The following is a 14598-nucleotide window of genomic DNA, read 5'->3' as shown; positions in this document are numbered from 1 at the left end:
AGGGGCTGCCCACCAGCCTGCAGCAGGCGCTGAAGAGCTGCCAAGGGTCACCTCCAGCCCTTCAGGGAACCGGGGCAAGAACAAGAAACATCTGCATCCTCTTTTCAGGCTCCAGCCAGCACTCAACACGCTCAAGATGACTGGAAACAGATTTAGAGCAGTGGTTAGTGATGTTTGCTGCTGCTTGTAAGCAGCATGCGCCTGCTACTGCCAACCGAATGGTATTACAAACAAGCCTGCCCATGCCAGCGCTCCCAAACCCTCCCCACTGCATCAGGTTTGGTCCCTCCATGCTGAGCCTCAGGAAGGACAGACCAAAGACTCAGGGTGTCTGGAAGAGCGGACAGACCCTTGAGAGCAGGCACCTAGAGGAAGGTGATGCTTTCTCTCTGCTCCAGCTACAGCCCCTTCTGACTGCCTCTGACGCAGTTTCAGGCTGAAATCAGGGCAGCCTGCAAAACCCCAGAAGGTAGATTACATCTCTGGTGTTCCTGATCTGAGCAGGAAGCAACAAGGTCCACATCAGCACTTTTAAGAGGATGTTCTACTGTTCAACTTGCACTTAATCACCCAAAACAACTGGCAAGAGAACACCGGAGCTGAACCAGAGGCAGACAGTGGCAGAGAGAGGCTCTGGGCTGCAGCAGCAGTGGGATGTTAAACTGCATCTCGGGATGTTAAACTGCATCTCGGCAGCAGCCTGCAGTCCCCTCTGCAGTGCAGTCAGCCTTGGCCTCCCGCACCACAAGCCGTAAAGCAGAGGGGGCTCCTCCACCCCCACCACTAGAAAAGAGGCACCACCTCATCCAAGTGACAATATAATTTTGTTTATTTTCCTTTAACACACTGCTGGTTAAAACTGCCAGACAGTAGATTTCAGAACATTCCCTCAACCAAACATCCTGGGGAAATTAAAAAATAAAAACCGCTACCATGTACCAAAAATAAAATAACCCACCCCCACACCCATCTTTTCCCCCAAACTAGTCCCTGCAAAGCCAATGCAATCAGAAATAGACATCTGTGCTTTTTACCCGGGGCCCAAGCTTGCTGCAAAACAAACAAAAAAAAATGTCACTGCAAGTTGTTATAACACAAAACAATAGACAGTAAAATAAGAAATCCTCCTTCAAAACTCTTTGTACTGGCAACAAGCACAGATGGAGATCTTTCCCCACACTGCTTTAGCCTTTACAGACAACTTAGATCTGCAGCTTCAAGTAGTTTGTGACATGTCCTTCATGCCAACGGCACGGGGTCACGTCCGCATGTCCCAGCCTACACAGGCAGGCACCACGGAGCCACTAGTGGGACCACCTGCCAACGCTAAAAGCTGCTACAGCAATGGGACCCAAACATCACTGTCACCTGCCCAGCATCTTGCAGTCCTGGCTGCTGCCTCCTGGCATGAAGCACGAGTCCTGCCTCTGCTCTCACGGTCTCCAGGGCTGCTTTGCCAACCTGGCTGCTTCTTGAGTGGGAAAGCCCTGAACACAAGGAGCCCCCGTAAAAAACACAAAAAATTCAAACCCCCACTTGCCAGCAAGTTTCCAGACACACTTCTCTCCAGCACCCTAGCTCAGGAACTGTTGCAGTGTGACAGAGCAGCTGTGGTAGCATGGGCAAGCACATCCCCGCTACGCGTGACTGGGAACAACTCCAGGGCAGAGATCCTGCGTTTCCTAGATTCACGCTCTCCCCAGTTAAACTGGCTTAAGCTGTACTTTGCCCCTTGCCTTGGAATCTCCACCACACAAACTCTTTAGCAGAGACCTCTGATGTTTGCAAAAGATTATTCACATTTTGTAATCAGCCAGCACTGTTGCTAGGAGGGAGGAAAGCAATTCTGTTTCCTTGATTTTTTTTTCTTTTTTTAAATAAAGCACTTTTTTGGAAAAAAAAAAAAAAATCAAAACCGATCAATAACCTGCAGTAGCATCCCGCTGATCAGACTGGGAACAGCACCACCACATCCCTCCCCCTCCCACATCTTCCCCCCAATCTCCAAAAATAGTATTTAATATACAGCAATAAACTCTGAGCAAGCCAGAGTCCCGGAAGACATGGACCTGCTTTCACCTCTCCCGTCCAGCCCAGCACCATTTCCATGCGGTTGCTACTATACTCCCGGGACAAATCCGTACGGATCCAAGGTGAAATGCACGTGCCCCAGCCCCGCTGGGCAGCGCACGAAGCAGGGGCGCAGCACAGGAGGCCTATTTGTGTAACCACGTTTCTGAGCCTTCACAGCTCCAGCCGGATGTTGTTTGTGCCACTGAGGATACTTGTCTGAGCCTATTTGGGACTAGCCAGTGAAGACAGACTGGTGGAACCAGGCTGACGGTAAAAAAAGCATCCTTGAATTGTATTAGACTTTGGCATTTGTTGCAGAGATGCAGGAGCGCCAGTAGGTAAATTAGCTCAGTGCTGGCCCAGCTCCCATTTCCCTTGGATTCTCAGCAAGGATATTTCCCTCCCCACCACATAAGTGCAAGAAGCAGACGGATCTCTCCCACGTTTGAGCATCAAACAGAGCCTGAAACACTTGGTACTTTGCAGCTGCTCAGAATCTGTCTCACATCAAGGGCTGAAGCTGCTCTGCTGGTCCTCTCCCTCCTCCTGCTGTTCTCCACCAGCCCAGACTTCCCATATCAAGACATTTCCCTGGCTGTTGCAATCCCATTTCAACCCAAAGGAAGGCCAAGGGACAAAGGATGGGTGTCTGCTCCCTGTTCAGTCCTACACAGTGCAGGGCAAGCCCTCACTGAGCGAGTTTGGTGGGCAAGACCCCCCCAAGCCACACTCTGCACCCAGAGGCTGTAAACACCATACGACTACCAGGACCTAGCCGTGACTCACTCAGCTCTGAACTGCACAGACACACAGGCACCAGAGTGTCTGCAAGTTCTCCATCCTGCCTTAGGGAGATTTCTGGGGGAGACCAGACCTGAAGGAGCTCTTCCAGTTCTTCTATCCCCTGCTAGGCTTTTTTTCCATTGACCTCAAGGGCTGGAACCAAAGATACTCGTTCACAGTTCTCTGCTTCAGCTGTGACCTCCGGAGCTGGCATCCAGGGACAGTGAGACAGTCCCCAGCTGATCACAAGGGCAGGGAATGCCCGTCCCTTGGGGAAAAAGAAAAAACAACTCAGAAGCTCCTTAAAAAAAAAAAAAAAAAGAAGCTTCTTCAAATAGACTTTTATTCAAAGCCTGAGACAAAGGCACCAAAAAGAGAAAGGAATTCATTTGGCTTTCTGCTCGCTGCCACCTGGGATACTCAAGGGTCAGAGCTGTTGTTTTAGTCACACACACACAGAAGGGGAAAATGGCCTGGCTTAAAGGTAAGAAAGGAGGGGCTGATGAGGGGGAAGTTAAAACGGGCTTTGGAACCACTACGCTGAGGCTGGATCCAGGCCCAAAACATGATTGATGGTGTCGTCTTCCCTTCATTAAGTGGAACTTCATTAAAATTGCCTTATCTGCCCCTCTCTACACAACTGCTCCACAAATCAAGCCAGGGTCTGTTCTGACCCAGCTCCCCACGCTGCTGCACAGGGACACGTGCTCCTCCTGCTGCTGGCGGGAGGCAACAAAGCACAAACGGGCTTGTGTCTAACCAGTCTCAGTTAAACAAAGTCTTGGATATTCCCCGAAACACCTGTACTGGAAAGCTACAGCCAACCCAAACTTTCTCTTTCCCTGGTCAGGACCAGGTACCTCATTATACCCATCTGGCTGGCTTGCAGGTGCCAGACAGAGATAGCAAGGGGAGCCGAGCCAGCCTGAGTACGCCATTCCCAGCAAGGTGCTGACTGGTTATCCCTACCATCCTCCTATGTTTCCACACACTTTGTCTGAAGGCTCCTTCCAAGGCAAACCTGTCAGGAAGGGATGGACCAACAAGGAAAACTGCTCATAGCACCGTAACAGAGTCAGGACCCCCCCAACTACCCAGACACCAGCTTTGTAGTGACAAAGATGCATAAAACCAGAGCCAAAACAACTAAATTGAAGCCGTGAAGGATGAACTATTCCTCCTCCCTATTCTTATTCAAATAAGCAAATTCAATGGAACTGAGCAACTGGAACTCAACAGATCACACTCTGCACAGCTTTGTCTTAGGGCAGCTGATGGCACCAAATAGGTGCCCTGGCTGCCAGGAGAGGCAGGGGTAAACTGTCCTAGAAGACTTGTCTCCAACTTTTGAACACCTAAACACACGCCCCTTTTCTCATGCTAGGCAAGGTGCAGAGATTACGGGGTGAGGCCCAAGAAGCTGAATGATTCCTTGCTTCAAGGATGCTCAAATAAAATGCAACCTAAAAGGCCTGGAGGAGAACAGCTCCTTACAGAGAAGCTCGCTTTCAAGCCGAGGTTCTTTGCTTAACAAATCAGCGCAGTTCATGCTTCTCAAAACTGACAAAAATCTACATGTCTCTGTGCTCCAGTTAGAGCAATTCCAAAAATGCTGGAGAATCTCTGCAGGCACCTCACCTAGCAAAACAGAGCTTATTTTAGAGGAGTTTTTAAGTACTAGGATTTTAACAGCAGCTAGAAGACAAAGCTGACAACTTCAAGCTTACCACCTTTTCATCCTAAGGTTTGTTCTTAAGATTTGCTCTCTCTAAAGCCTGTCTTCTCCCTCAGCTGTGGCAGAGACCCTCTTGTGCAATTGGAGAGAAGGTAATTAAGGTCCTAGCGCTTGCTTTTCAGCTCATAGACACTGAATTAGAGTCAGGCCTTTAGCAGTGACGTATGCGACCAGAAAGGCAAGGTTCAGTGCCACTGCTGCAGAGAGCAGTGCTTCAACACCTCCCCCAGCTCCCCTTCTGGAACTAGCGAGCTCCTATCACAGCTTGCGGGTTAGAAGGAGGCGAAGGCTTCAGCTGCTTGGGCCCAGCAGAACAGAAAGGCTGCTCCTCCAGTTTCCTTTCCAGAAACTAGGGAATCCTGCAGACCCTTCTCAGCTCAAAGAAAGGCTGCAGGGGATCAAACCCAAGAACAACCACTAGGAAAACTCAGGCCCAGGGAGGAACAGCAGCAGGACGACGTGGCTCAGTGCCACTGCTCCGGGTAGAGTGAGCACTTCTGAGAACAACAGAGATAGCACGAGGTAAAGTGTTCTGTGAGCCCAGAGCTCACCAGCATCAAAGCTGACCCATATGGACCCAACATCCTGCTCTGGCATACAGAACATCTCCCTCCCGCCAGACAGAAGTGCTCAACGTGTCAGAGGCCAAGACTGTGGGAAGGCAGGTCCTCGGGGCCGGCAGCTCTGGATCAGCAGGCACAGCGAGGGCTTTCGCTCCGCTCAGCCTCTGCCAGGCAGACACAGGCTCTGCATGTGGAAACAGAAGCCTCTTGCAGAAATATCCCTGGGGAAAGCGGGTGACCTTGTCTCCAGTGTTCTGCTCACTTCCAGATCTCTGGAGGGCAACAAACCACCTTGCTCTACAGTACTGAAATGCTGGACATCTGCCCCTTCACTGCAGTGCCTTGATACGCAAAAGGCCGAGCTAACCGAAGACACTGACCAACCCCACTGCACTTCTCACCGCTGCAGGTGGGCCTGGTCCCTACGACAGGGAACGAGAGCTCACAGGGAGCATCTGCGAGGTTGCTCCACTCTGTCCTATGGCACAGGTTGTTCACAGTCACGGGGCAGGGAGCTAACCTTCAGGAAGGTCATGGAACAAGTTCAGAACAGCCTCTCTAGGTCTTCTGATTCTCAGCTTCTTCCAAAGGAGAGGTCACTTGCTAGAAAGGGCAAAACAAGGACCTGGGCTTAAAATGAAACCTTTGAAAAGAAAAGGATATTAAAGGAAATAAAAGCCATAATCAATACAGAAAACAAGTGCAACTGATGAGACGCTAACAACGTCAGCCTCTGGCAGGCTACAGCAGAATCCCTCTGCGATGGATCTAACATTACAATTGACAAGCTAGGAAAGTTTCTCCCAACTGGTGCAGCAAATCAGGCCAGATAAATCCCTTTGCTCACGGCGCAGCTTGCAGTCTTAGGAGGGGGACGTCTCCACAGGGGCTGAGCAGCTAGCTGGAGCCTTGGTATCTTTATGCAGGCGAGTACCATACATCGTGTTGCACACATTCAGGGAGATGCTGAGCCAGGATCCGTCCTCCATAGTCGTTAGTCACGCAACAGTGCCACACACTTCCACACTGCCGGCCAAAACATGTACCCAGGCCTGGTTTCAAGAGCTGCTTCCCTGCTTAAGGAACCATATTCCTCCCAGCAAAGGCAGAGATCTTGCAGCACACAGCTTTCTCTCAGTGTGGGACGTGGCCCAGGACTGGTAGCATCAGCTTTCAACAGCTCAATACAGACAGCCAGGACTCAGTTTACTCTTGGATGCCCCAGGGAGGATCAGAGGCTGCACATGGTGCGAAGGGGAAGGCGAGGGCCTCGCTGCTTGCTGGCAGGGGGAAGGTAAACTCCCTCTTACCTGGACCTGCTATTCATTCCAAATGAATCATCTTTTTTTTTTTTTTTTCCTTAAATTATGAACAATATGGAGAAATTGAAAGCAACTGTGTTTGGTCCAACTCCTTCCCTCCCAGCCCCTTGGCTGATGCTCTGTGGGGCTTGCTCTCACAATCGGCAGAGGCAGAAGAGGGTAGGAATGAAGACACCAAAGGCCACCAATATAGGAAACATGAGGCTGCTGTTGTCCGAGGCATAGGGGTTTGGTGTGCGTGGGCCTGACTGAACCCGGTTCTTATTTGCCTGTTTTTTAACACTGGAGCCATCATCATATTCATCTTCATCATCATCTTCCTCTTTTTTCTCCAGACCTGGGTGCGGCTGCAGCTTTGGAACATCTGTTGGACAAGACAAAAGGTTGCAAGGAGCCAGGATGTAACCCAGAAAATCACCTGAGTCACTCCCTTCCCCTCTCCCCAATCCAGCACGAACATGGGCAACGGGGCACCTGACACCACATTAACACCACGGCCAGAGCACCCCAGGAAATAGGAGCATCCGCCCTCACAGAGGCTCACACCACTATTTCTTTCCTCCACGATGCAAGAGCAACTAAATATGCAAAGAAAACTACATCCCTCCACCCCACCTACGTGTCACACAGGAGAAGTTACAGCACAAAAGCACACTTACAGCATACACAGTCAGATACTGCAGCTGCTCAGTGAGATCTAGTCAAGAACAAGCACCTGCTGCCTGCAGGACCAGCAGGATACAGGTGTGAATGGGAACAACCCTTTCCACAAATGGTCCTACCTCACTTCACCGCACGCCCCAACCCCAGACCTGTCAGAGGAGCATGGCCCCACTCAAATCCAGTCCTCTGAGCCTGGAGCCCGAATTACAGGTTCCCCACACAGCAAGGCGCCACCTGGCCACAAGCTTATGCACCAAATCTTCAGCAGCACTTGGCAATCCTTGACCAATAGTAAAGGAAACTGATGCTTTGGTCAGAGAAGGGTCCCTGTTCAAGGAGCTAGTGGGGCTCCAACTCCAGCACAGACTTACAAAGAGGGTGATGAAAGAGCAAGGACTTTACTAGCACTCCCCACAGCTATCCAGAGGAACTGATATCTGTGAAAAAAAACATTGCCTCATCCTCAAGCTGAGAAGGTAAAACAAAGCTCCAGGTAAGAAACATGTAACTATTAGCAAAAAGATCTCTGTAAATTACTTGTCTGCAGGGCTGCTGCTGACATCCAAGGCCAGAGGGAATTTATCTGTAGCTACAAGCTAAGACTGACCACACATGTTCCCTTCTCCTCTACCCCATATGCAGGAAGTCCCAAACCAAACTGCTTTTTCTTATTCCAAAAAATGGCACAGCTTTGTGCACTTGGAGGAGTAGGAAGACACTACACCTATTTCACTCTGCAACTGCACTCTGTGGGAACTTGCTGAAAGAGAAACAGTTTTGGCAGAGGTGGGTCAGCAAGAGCTATGATCTCATGGTCTGAGAAGCAGTAGGCTGCTCTCCAAGGGGGAAGAGCCTTCTGGCTCAAAAACTGTACTTACCTTCCACTGTTCCTTGAAGGATGTATAGGGCACAGATTTTCGGATTGTCATAGTAGCCCTAGAGAAAGCAAAGAAGGAAGCCAGTGCTGCAGCTTTGAGGCAAGAAATATTCTCCCTCCCCCACCCCCACCATGACCTCTCCTCCTCCAGCACACAGCTGCATCACATGCCTCGGGAAGAAGGGGAAAAGGAAGATCAGGGCTCTGCCCATATAAGCTTACTACCTTTACAAACTCAATGTGGAGCTTCCCTGTGAATGTGGAAACCTCTCCCTGGACACTCAGTTTCCCCTTTTTGATACTCATGGGAATGATCTCATCGTGAGCTGTGCTGTGTCCAACTCTGTCAAAAATGTCCAAGTCCTTCACCACCACGTGGCCATTCAAGCGAACATCAAATACCTTCAGGGTGGAAGAAATGACAGAGTGTCAGAACGGATTCAGGCACATGATGGTTGAAAGGGGAACAGAACAGAAAAGGTCTCTGCTTGTTATGCACCCAGGACCAGAAAGCATTGCAGCATGCACTGTCCCACCACACATGTTCCACTCCCTTAGGAAGGATTCAGAGCCCGAAAACAGCCAGGTAAAGACACTGAAGAATTAACATTGCTTTCAAATATCATGAAATCTGCCGCCTCCTTTTAAAATAACCCCTACGTCTGCTGTTCATAACTGAGGACAGCACAATTTTATTCCGGTTTAACTCATACCTTTCTTTCACAACTTTCTTTCCACCCACTGGCCGAGGACCTGCTCCTACCACCCCAGGGTGGCTGTGGCACACCACGCCCTAGGGAGCTAAGCCTTTTTTAACTAACAGCCTACAGCAGAGCAGAGCAGAGGAAACAAGCTGGTGAAGGACACAGGGTTTGAAGCAGGTAAAATGTTCAACTGCTAACCACATCTGTGAATTCAGAGTGAAAGTCCTCCTCAGGGCTGTAATGACTCAAACTTCACTCAGCACCTGGGAAATCCCAGCAGAACCACATGAAGGAAGAGGAACCAAAGATGCCTCAGCCTTTCAGTTTAATCTGAGGCTGCTTTTTGCATTCATTCTGTAAGCCAGCCCCACCAGTTCTGTTCCCTGAAATATTTCTCTGGCAGGAAGGCAGCACAGTGCTTAAGGAGCAGGGCTCTAAAGAAGCTGATGAAGTCAAGGGAAAGCCCACCTAAAACACACACCATTTCTCTCCCAATTTATCACAGGGCTTTGAGTTCTTTGTGCTTCTGCTTCCATGTCTGTACACGAGGGATTTCAACAGTGGACAAGGATTATTCTTCTCTAAAGAGCAATAAAGAGGGTTGAATTTAACTCTGTGCTTTCGGGATCAGCTTGAACCAGTGTCAAGTCTTACTACATTCATAAAAATTGTTTTGAGTAAGTTATCTAACCCAGATCACCTCTCCGATTCAATCTGTGCAATAATTCCTCCAGCACAAGCATGTTGTCAGTGTTCAGGAAAAAGGCAAAACCACTTCTTCTCAAAGCCAGCACAGCCTAAACAGACCATAAAACTCTAGTGTTAGTTATGTTTAGCTGCACATGTTTGAATACTTTGTAATGCAGCTTTCCAGGCCAACTCTATATCTGGAATATGGAAGAGAGCTCGAAGTTTCAGAGCAAATGCAGGCTCTAGGAACTAAGTTAACCAACAGTGCCTTACTTCACTCCTTTTTCCAGCATGCAAAGCAGCAGAGGCAACCTAGACACGCACAGTCTTAGCCAGGAACTCCCATCAAAAAGACAAGGAAGGAGCTGTTGCTTACCTTCTGTTGAGACTGTGCAAAATAGACCTCTGCAAACTTTAACACCAGCACATAGTCACCCTCCTCTTTGATGGGAACTTCATAGCCAAAGGTTTCCTCATTGTAACGCTCGGTCTGGTACAGAATCTGATCTTCCGCATTGGACCGCAAGATTGGCAGCTTCATACCGTAGTCAGAAGCTGGGTTTCAAGCACAAACCAGTGAGAGGAAGGGTTAATTTCTGAGGCACACGGAAGAGACACTTTATATACTCTTGAAGTGCTTAACTCCTTAATGGCATTAGCACTTATGCCTTCCTCAGAGCTGTCTCCTCTCCTTGCTCTGACCAGGAGGCGGCACTACCGGAGCAGAAGCAGAGGTAGCCAAAGCCCTAGAACTCAAGTCCTATAGAAAAACAGGCCTGGACCTGCTGCAGTCTGAGACACAGTAAACTCACTCGCACCACTTCAGGAAGAAGAGTTTGTTTCACAAACAGGGCACAGAGCCAAAGGACTTGGCCATTGACTCCTGATGCAAAGAGGAAAAACATGAACTCTGAGTACAAAACCAAAAGTCAGCATAGGACTGACTCAACTTATTCATTCAACAGATTCGAAGTTGGCAGTCGATGGCATCAGGTTTTAGAGACTCACCCTCCTCAAGTGAAAACCTGGGGAATGGCAGAAGGGCGAAAAGCATTAGACATCTTACAAAAACCTTTCTTCTCACCACAGCCACGCAACACCTGCCAGCTTGAAGACAGGAAGAAGGAAGCAAGACAGATACACAAGGGTTTCAAAAGCACCAGCAGCTCCATCAGCTGCTGTTCTCACAGCCAGCCAGCTGAAATGGGCACTGTCTGGAAGCATCTGAACAGCGCGCTGAGAAGGGCCCAAACATCATTCCCAAATGGGAGAGTAACTTAGGAAAATAACAGAAATCATAAAATTTGCCTCTTCTCATTCATTGTTTCACCACCTCTAGAGCAGCCCTCAAAAGACCTTAACCCAACTTGATGCTTTATGGTGTCAGGGTTACCGTACAAACGCAAACTGATGCATACCTCAAGAGCTCCAACTCAAAACAAATCCCCAGTGAAGTAGGGGCAGGAGGGAAGACTGTGGACACCATCCGCCCACTGGCACTTCAAGCAGGAGAAGTTGATCCAGAAGTTCTCTGCTGACACTTGCCACTTCCACCCCCATTTCCATGGGAACAGACACTGCACTGGCCAAGACAAAGCAAGAACTACTAACTCGGCCCACGTTGACAAAGATGGAGCCAATGCAAACGAGCGAGAGGAAATCAATGCCAGTTCTTAGTCTCCAGTTTCACACAGAACTACTCAGGCAATCCTCTGCTTCTCTTTACCCAGGCACAAAGGCTGAAGACTCTAATCACCAGAAATACAGAGGGTGAAAAGTTTAACCTGTCCTCCCACACAGATATTTCTGTCCAGCTACAGATTACAGTGATAGTGAACCAAGGACTCCACAGAAGTCAGCTCCTATTAGAGGAAACTGCGTAGGAAGAAAGTCTTTTAATAGCCAAGAAGGTAACTGGAGAGGAAGACCTATCACCTGCGTATCAGAGGTCTGTTGACATAGCTGTGGAAGCGAGCTTGCTTTTACAGTGTGCTGCAAGGTAGCTCACTGAGAGACGAGCAGTACACATTAGGCTGCAACTCAACTATGTTTGGCACCTGGCTATTCTGTAATTGCCATCAGCACATTTTGTCCTTTAGGGCACAGCATCTGAACTGAGGCTTGAAAAAAAAAAAAAAAGGTTTTAATTTGCCCAGAGGCAGTACAGCCCAGAAACGCTATCCGCTATCCCTACGTCTTTCCTCCCAGTCAGCCAGCCACATATTTCTGCTGTAGCCATTACATGCCTATCAACACAGAGAGGAGCCCAGAGCAAACCGAACAATGGTGCAATAAAAAGCCATTGAGGGAAAAGCAGCTGAGAGCTCAAAGGGGTAAAGTCTCCTCTGCTGTGCCTGGCACTGCTGACTGAAGCAGGATTACTGTAACAGCCTGCTGTTCAGAGGAGACACCCCAGGCTTTCCCCAAGGGAAGGCCATGTCACACTGTGCTTGAAAAAGACCTTTTTTTCTCCTCAACTCAAAAATAAATTGTTCAAGACCACAAGGACATTCTCCTTCAAGTCACACATGTGAGAGGTCTGTGAAGATAAGCTGACCTACAGCAACCAGGGCACCTTGTGTGACTGGGGCATCAGCATTCACAGGGGCGAGAAACTCCCAACAAACCATATTGGTATTTAAATGTGACCTCCCCCTGTATCCACTGTGCCAAAACAGCTCTCCGCTTGGGACAGCACTTGTGCAGGGTAAGCAATGCCAGTCCTAGCTGTATAGCACAGGACAATCCTCATCATCCTACAGGGAAACAGCGAAGGATAGACTTCAAAGTCAGACAGCTCATCTCCACACTCCGCAACTCACCTGTAACTGACAGCAGGAGCAGCTCAGCACTGCTATCCTTTCAATACATGCGTGAATCAAGTGGTGCACCAATTTTCAGAAACATACAAAATTCACACAACCAGGGCAGTTTCAGGAGCGGTAGGAAAAGGTAAGCCAAGTGTGGTATTAGGTCTCCATTCTGTCTCTACCAATTCAATAGTTACTGCAGCTGATCACATCCCATCTGCTCTACTTCTGCTTCTGTCCCTGCCCTGTTCTTGAACACCCTGCCAGGACTGGAGCAGTCCAGCCAGCTGCACCTTCCTCCTGCCCAGCCCCAGCACCGGGGCTCCAGCCAGCAGCCTGTGCTCCTCCCTGTTGGGACCAGGCTGCTGGTGGCAGGCATCACCCCGCACCATGAGCGATTCAGCCGCACAGAGCAGGCAAAGCATGTTCGCACTTTCCTGACAGCACTGCAGGCTGGGCTTCAAACTGGCAGATCTTGTTGTGGAAACTGGTGTCTTTCAGCGGAAAATGGGAAAAAAAAAAAGAAGCCAGGCGGCTGCATGCGGCCAGCTTGGCAGCCTGACCGCTCCCGTCGCCTTTCCAGCCGAAATTCCACTCCAGCCCGCGAGGAGCGACTTCCCCTCCGGCATTACACAACCCCGCAGCCCGAGGCCCGCAGGGCTCATCCCGCCGCCACCGGGACCCAGGGCCCGCTCCGCCGCGGCGATGGGGAGGATGCAGTGCCCGGCGGGAGGACGGGGGTGGCCGCGGTCCTGGCGGGTGACAAGTGCCGTGCGGGGGCTGGGCCGGTGCTCCCCGCGGGCCCTCGCTGTCCCCCGGCCGCCCCCTCCGCGACGCCGGGCCCAGGCGGCCGAGGGACAGAGAGGAGACCCGCCTGCGGGCCTGCCCGGGCCACCGCAGCCCTGCGGGGAGACCCACCGACCCTCCGCGGCGGGGCCGGGGGAGGCGGGACGGCACCGGGGGGACGTGAGTTCCGGACCCCCGCCTGCCCCGGCGGGCCTCGCCGCCCCCGGCGGAGCGGGGCTCCGAGAGCAGCCCCACCGGCACCCCCGCGGCGGGCCGCCCGCGCGGCACCGGCGTCCCCCCCGCCCTCACCTCGGCCCACGCGGCCCTCGAGCGGGTCCTTGCGGAAGTGGATGCCGTTCACGTCCACATGGGCATCGCCGCCCGCGTTGACGGCCCAGACGACGCTGTCGGCGAGGCCGCCCGCCGCGCCCCGCAGCAGCGGCAGCAGCAGCAGCAAGGGCGGCAGCAGCGGCGCCCCGCGCGCCCCGGCGCCCACCATCTCGGGCTCCCGGCGCCGCGCCTGCCGCCCGCCCCTTCCTGCCGCCGCCAGGGGGCAGCCTACCCCGCTGCCGGGGCGGAGCACGCGCGCCAGCCAATGCGCACGCCGTAACGCGAATATTAATTTTCTGCCCGCCTGCCATTAGGCGGCCGCGGGCCTTCATCTGCATATTCATAACAGGCCGGACCAATGGGCGGCGGGAGCGGGCGAGCAGGCTCGGTTGAGAGGCGAGCGGACGGCGGCGCGCTGCGGCGGGAGGCGTGTCCGGCGGGAGGCGAGCGGGCCGGCGCGGAGCCTCGGTCCCCGCCGAGTCGGGAGTGCCCAGGGCCGGTACCGCCCGCTCGGGGAGGGGAGCGAGGGTAGACCCGGCTCCCCTAGGAAGGAGCGGCGGGAAAGAACAAGGTTTCCCAGCGGCGCCTCCGGAGCGGGGAAGCAGCCCCGCCAGCTCCCCTCAGCGCCGGACGCCTGAGGGAAGAGCCCCGCCCCCTCTGTCGCTCCAACCAGGGAGCTCCAGCGCGGCCGGAGCGCAAAGCACTGTGGGACGGCGGCGGGAAGCGGGGAGGCCGGCGGGTTGCCGAGGCGACCGGCGGCGCTGCGGCAGGACGGAGCGGAGCGGCCCCGGGACCGGCCCGGGCAGCGGGAGGGCGGCGGTGCGGGCCGGCCCGGGCACGGCCGCGGCGCTCCGGGAGGCGGCTGGGAGCGGAGCTGGGGCAGTGGGAGCTCCGCTGCCGTCGGGGGCGGCTCCTCGTTACATCCCGGTCGCTTGGTGTCCGCTGTGCTCTGAACAGCACCTCCCAGTACCGATTCTCTGCCTCAACAAAACACGCTGGTTCTCCCGCTCGCCACAGCCGTGGGGTACGGGAAAAGGCAGCTACCGGCCCGCCCGGTAAGGAGACAGCTGGGCGGCGTGCAACGGCTGCGGACCGCAAGAATCTGCTTGGAAAGTAAAACAGCTAGAAAAAGAGGAAGGTGGGGGAGCAGCTAACCGTTACAGTGCCGGTGGTTTTTGTCCCTGTGTTGCATTTTACAGGAGAACGTAAGATACTGTTGTGGGGTTTTTTTGTGTGTGTGAAAGACCTTGACGAGGTCTTGG

At 52.4% G+C, this 14598-nt stretch overlaps 1 protein-coding gene across 1 annotated transcript; it reads right to left on the bottom strand.

Moving 5' to 3' along the window:
* Positions 1-6582: 6582 nt before the first annotated feature.
* MLEC (malectin) lies at positions 6583-13505 on the bottom strand. The gene is made up of 5 exons (XM_086474339.1): positions 13316-13505; positions 9787-9965; positions 8242-8418; positions 8018-8075; positions 6583-6840 (listed from the first exon to the last, which is right to left on the bottom strand). Exons 1-5 carry the CDS (start codon positions 13503-13505, stop codon positions 6611-6613), a joined length of 834 nt encoding a protein of 277 aa, XP_086330465.1. The 3' UTR covers positions 6583-6610.
* Positions 13506-14598: the final 1093 nt, after the last annotated feature.

The sequence above is a fragment of the Leptosomus discolor genome, chromosome 16 (genome assembly GCF_034619465.1).
Source record: "Leptosomus discolor isolate bLepDis1 chromosome 16, bLepDis1.hap2, whole genome shotgun sequence".
In the NCBI taxonomy this organism is placed as follows: Eukaryota; Metazoa; Chordata; class Aves; order Leptosomiformes; family Leptosomidae; genus Leptosomus; species Leptosomus discolor.
The sequence above is the reverse complement of the archived record's forward strand: the minus strand, read 5'-3'. Positions and strand labels throughout refer to the sequence as shown.

Coding starts and splice junctions, on each gene's coding strand:
- MLEC (XM_086474339.1), bottom strand. CDS start 13,505: ATGGTGGGCGCCGGGGCGCGCGGGGCGCCGCTGCTGCCGCCCTTGCTG. Junction 8,419..9,786: donor TTGCACAGTCTCAACAGAAG/GTAAGCAACAGC, acceptor TCCACCCTGAAG/GTATTTGATGTTCGCTTGAA. Junction 8,076..8,241: donor TCCACATTGAGTTTGTAAAG/GTAGTAAGCTTA, acceptor TGCTTTCTCTAG/GGCTACTATGACAATCCGAA.